Genomic DNA, 5,554 nt, shown 5'->3' with positions numbered 1-5,554 from the left:
TTCTTTGTTCTTGTTGTCCTAGTATATTTATGTTCATGAATAGTATTGGCTTCTAGAACAAGAGACAGTTTATATAGTCTAATCAACATTCATATGATTTGATTATTGCAGCGAAAATGGGAAAAAGCAGGGAATCTTCTGAGCTAATGCTTCATCAACAGCAAATACTACAAACAACATAAAATTTATTCCTTCAGGTATCTTTCAATGTGAGCTAGAGTAGCTCACCTCTATCCTGGTGGGAGTGTGTTCTAGAGCACCCAGCCAAGATGGTGAGGCTGATGAAACCCTCCTAAGCAACTGGTGAAAGTCTCACTGCCAGGGCTGATTGTGTAACCACTCTATCCACAACCGTTTTCCATTTATTAACCCTTCATAATTCTCGTAGCAGTTTTCATTCTGCCACTTGCCAGTACTGTCCCTGAACAGCATTCTCAGAAAAACATGGATGGTAACAAAAATGTCTGGAGTTTCATAGCTTTGGATGTTTTCCTCTTAGTTTAGAAGATTTCTGCTGGCTGTACCATGTGTTTCCTGAAAAACGTGGTATTTGCTGCGGTGTTTTTTGCTTCCCCTGGGTCGGGAGCTGGGGGAGCTGTGTGGGATGAAGCGGTGTACCAAGGGATGCGGTGGGAAGGCTGCGGTGTTCCCGGAGCGACGCTGGGTGGGCTCCTGCCGGAGTCGGGAGGAAAACCAGTGCCTCGGGTAGGTCCTGTGGTCCAGAGAACAACTTTCCTGCTGTATAGCCCCTCAATTAATTATATGACAGCTTAAAGCATAGCTGTGGTTTATGTACAAAAATATCTATTACTCAAACTTATTTTTCACATTGTTAGTTCAGAATTTTCTTTTTTTTAAAAAGTTGGTATTAAGGAAAAAACCATCTAATTTTACTTATGCATAATACAGTTCAGTAATCATTTTTATTAATATCGTGAGTAAATTTCGAACATAATGTGCCTAACTCTCTAAGCAATCTCAAAGACTAGCCTTTCCTGTCATGTTCACATAAATAGCACAGGAAAAAAAAGCTCGGGTTTAGTATTGAGAAGTGTAAAGCTAAGAGAGATGATGGCCTAGTAAAGCAAGTTTTATGCCAGTTTAACATCATTCTGAAGCCATTTCTAATTACCAAAATGCCTACATATAAACTAATGTTTTGCTGCACAGGGCCTTGGCTGATTTCTTTATTCCCCCTTGTGTCTTCCACAAGTCACATAGTGGGTCAAGAATGAAATTCAAAAGGGAACTCAAAAAATTCGGAAGTTTCCTGTGGTAAATGGTAGGCAAGAAATATCTTAGGATCTTTTGGTTTTTAACAGGTTAACTTGGTAAATAGAAGTGTTGTAAATGTGTTCAAATTGTGAAACCAAGGTTTCTTAGGGTTTATGTTTGCATTGAGTATGAGAAGTATTTTTGGGAAAGCCTCTTAGTGTCTGCAGAGAAACTCAATACTGAAGAATTATTTATTTAGTAACTCTTTTGTCCCCTGTTTAAAATATTCCCCAGTGCTTGTTAGCATATCTTACATCATAATTTCAAACTGTATCCAAAGGTCTAAAGAAGATCTGAGATAAACTATACTTGTCTTTCCTCCAGCCTTGGCTGTGCTGAGTGAGGTTGTAAATCAGATGGAGACGAGGAATTTTTTTTTTTTGTGAGAGAGAGGGTCCTTGTTTAATGAGCAATCCACATTTATGCACAATCTCACCTCTTCAATAAAAACATAAAAATTGGTATGGGGCCATCGAACCTGGCAATTATTGTGCTTACAAAAATTTAGATTACAGGTTTAGTAACTGTTTTATTAACTGTGGCTTGATAGCATGGGATTCTTCCAGAATTGTTTTGTCTGCATTTTAGTGGCATTGCAATGGAATAAAGGAGTTCGCCTCCCCCCGCCCCAAGTACATGTGAAATTAAAGCAGTAGTTTTAAAGCTGTCTCATCTCTAAAAAGATACTCAAAACAACTAAACAAAAATCCAATTTGTTTTTCAAATAATGAGCATTGTTAAATATTGTGTGTTTTGCAGGCAGATCAGTAAGATCAATCTTGGATACATCTCCTGGTGTATATATCAAATCTTGCACTAAAGTTGGGTGTGGGATTTTTTATATTTGTTTTTTGTGGGGGTTTTTGTTTGGTTTTATTTTTTAGAAAGCCAGAAGTGCATACTTTTCTTAATAGATATAATTTAAAGAGAAGATTTTTCTTAGCAGTGTATTAATATACTTGGATCATAACAGCTGCAGCTTGACCTCTCCACTTCTGATGCTATTGAGTCATGCTAAAACTATCTCCTGTTCTGCAGCTGGAATTGCATGAAAATCTACAGTGTTCCTCAGCTAGTAGATCTCAAAGTGCTTTGAAAAGGTGAGAGACTGTTGCTCATTCAACAGATGGAGGAAAGTATTCAAATAGATTATTGCTCAGTTGCAGAGCAAATCAGTGATCTGCTTATGAACAGATCTTACTGAAGAAAAAGATTCTTAATTTCAGGGGATCTGCTTAGCTGAGGTGATATTTTTTAACCTGTAGGGAATAGATTATGTATAAGTTGTTTTAAGAATTCAACTGTTACTATAGCGCACCCTTGGCATAGATACCATTACAGCTGTGTGAAGGAGCTTTGTGAACCACAACCTGGGTAGAGACAGACATTCTGGTGTAAAGTAACAGGAAAAGTAGGCTTTATCCTTGGAACTTAAGAGAACCGCCTTAGGTCAGCCCTGCAGTTTTGCCTGCCTGTGCTTTTTAATATTGATGTTAGATGAACATGTGTGGCTGTTCTTTTACAGTACCTAGAACTCTTGTGGGACCTGCTTTTTAATCTGACATTTAATGGCCCCTTTTTTCTGTGCTTGAGACTAGACTTCCATGCTATTAGTTTATAGCTGTGGTCCAGGAAAGATGAGGCTTCACTAAGAGATACAATACATAAAACTCATTTCTGACACATTGCACTGGCAACACTGTATTGGTAGGCTCTGCTGTCCAGGGAATAAAGATCATTCTCTGCTCTGTGCTTTAAGGCAGCGCTGCTGTCCTGAGAGGGCATTTACAGCATTCTCTGCTCAGAGAAGTAAAGACATCAGTGACATGTTCTTCACAAACGTGTTGTGTTAGCCAGCAGAATAGTTGGCTTTTCTCCTCAACTCTCAGATAATTGGAGCTTTCAGAGGAAAATAGGATTCTAAATATGGAGGAAGAAATCCTTGAGAGAATTTGTTGTTCACAGTATCTAAAAAACTGTTTTGTAAACAGTGTTGAAATTCATCACAGTATTTTGTCAACATCGAATATTGAATACAACCAGATAAACCTAGAAATAGGTTTTTGTGGCTGATACATTTAAGTTGAGTTAAATTGCAAAGTTTCTTTGAGGCTAAAGGCATAATGTGACTGAAATATTTCTCTGCCTTGTCTAGATGTTAGAATGTGGGAGCCATGTATTTTAGCAGGATGCTGATACCTTTTACAGTTACTCAGTCTTAGGGTGATTACTGCTTAGCAGAAATCCCCTGTTATGAAATGTCTTAATTGCTTATGTCTTTTCTAAAGAAGGAGCTATCTGCCAGGGATTTTCAACAGGAAATTAATAATTCATAGCCAGGTCCATTTCCCATTTCTTTCTGGGCTGTATAGTCACAATAGGATGTGCTTTTGTCACTATGGAATTGCAAATACAACTCTGAATGTGCAAAGTTGGCTTTTGTGTTGAATAAGATAAATTTATTTTGGCAGCCACTTTTACTGATTTTAACATTTGAGCATTTGCATAAATTGGGACTCATGTACATTTCTTTTGACAGTTTCACTGCTCTTTTTATGATCCAAAGAAGTCAATAAAAGTCATATTCATGTAGAGTAGTGGTTTAGGACCAAGTTATTAGGTTCTTGTTAGGTTTCTCTGAGCATAGTATGTGATGGATTTCTGTGCTGGTATGTTTTTATAAATAAAGAGTAATCATGTTTTTATGGGTGTGCACATCTGATTTGCTTTCTATTATTTCTGTACTCTTAAATGTCACTATATCCAGAGCACACCAGTATATTCCATCTTCATGGGATGCTTATCTCTAAGTTGATGGTGCCTATGCTTGCTTAACCTGTACTTTGCCTGCTGGAAGCTGATTTTTTCCCTTTGACTTTCTTGTTAATTTTTACATGAGAAATCTATCGACTTTCCTATTATAATGTAAATGCAAAATCAGATTGTAAGAGTAGTTTGGAGAGGGTGAAGCTTTTTTAGTTCACTAATGCAGAGGCTGCATGAGGAATTTGCTTAGGTAAAGACTTTTTTATTATTTAGATTGTATAAATGCTCATTATTTGATAGGAATTTTCCAGTTGTAGAGAAAATTTGTGTCCTAAGGACTTTAGAACTGAAAATATAGGTGAGAAGGTGAGTGATTGAATTTGAAAATTATTTCAGGGCCTGAGAATTAAAATATTTTTATATTATACAGATACTATTTTAAAATGATGCTATTGTTTCTAGAAATGCCATCTAGAAGAAGAATGAGTTGTACCTGCTTTAAAGGGAGGGGAAAAAAAAGCCTTAAATCTCCCCCTCTGCAATATGATGAATGTGACAAAAGGTAGGAAGGTAATGAATATTAAAATAAGTAGCAATTTTATTGTACTTACCAAGTTTTTCATAGGATTAGAAAAGCAGTTAAAAGTATCACATGACTGACATGACTTGATTCTAAATTCAGAATTTCCACAGCATGTTTACTGGGTCCATTCTGTAATACAGCACAGTGATTTATTTGCCAAAAAAAAATTAATAATAAGCATAAAAATAGATCTTAAGATATTACATGATAACATGTATCACACAAAGAACATATAGGATCTCTCAGAATTCTGTCCGGGTAATAAGAGATTTAAAGTGAGCATGAAAGGCTTCTCTTAATACTTAGATAGTTGATGCCATCCTATTAAATAAAGGAAGAATTCAAAAGTTCAGCAAGTTCCATGCCAGTGGTAATTGTGGACTACTGCTTCCTTAAATTAGTTACTGTAAATTGTACTGTTTGATGTTCTTTGTTGTTGTACAGTAATTGTGCTAGGCTCTTTCTTTTCATTGTGGATCAACTTGAAAACTCTTGATGCTGTGTAAATAATAGCAACTCTGGGTAAATACACCTTTTGAAGATCTATAAATCGTATGCATTTGTAATGTAATCTTGGAAATAACAGTGCTATTCTATGGAAATTAGTACAATTCTACAAATTCCACAACAGGCATCTAGTTCTTGTAAACCCATACCACTGTTAAAATACATAGCTCTTTATAAAAGGACTGAATACAATTCTTCAATGATGTGAGAGCTGCATAAATATGAAAGCTGCTGAAGTGGTATATCATAATGGGAGATTTTGCCAAACCTGCCATGTTCTCTGAGTGCACACATACCCTTAGATAGCAGAGGGACTCTGGCTTCTAAATCTATTTGGTTATTCTGAAAACCTCCTTGCAAGTTTTAAACTGACACTGCAAAGAGATATACACAGTGCACTTAATCCTTCCAAGTGGCAGCTTG

At 36.4% G+C, this 5,554-nt stretch overlaps 1 protein-coding gene across 1 annotated transcript in view; it reads left to right on the top strand.

Annotated features, from left to right (window-relative positions):
- Positions 1–525: 525 nt before the first annotated feature.
- Positions 526–5,554, top strand: part of ZNF281 (zinc finger protein 281) — a 38,805-nt gene continuing 33,776 nt past the window's right edge. Inside the window, exon 1 of the mRNA XM_008630466.2 lies at positions 526–705. Coding sequence (XP_008628688.1) covers positions 526–705 — 180 coding nt within the window. The remainder of the gene's footprint in view (positions 706–5,554) is intronic.

This window comes from Corvus brachyrhynchos, unplaced genomic scaffold (genome assembly GCF_000691975.1).
Source record: "Corvus brachyrhynchos isolate BGI_N302 unplaced genomic scaffold, ASM69197v1 scaffold101, whole genome shotgun sequence".
NCBI classification, from domain to species: domain Eukaryota; kingdom Metazoa; phylum Chordata; class Aves; order Passeriformes; family Corvidae; genus Corvus; species Corvus brachyrhynchos.
The sequence above is the reverse complement of the archived record's forward strand: the minus strand, read 5'-3'. Positions and strand labels throughout refer to the sequence as shown.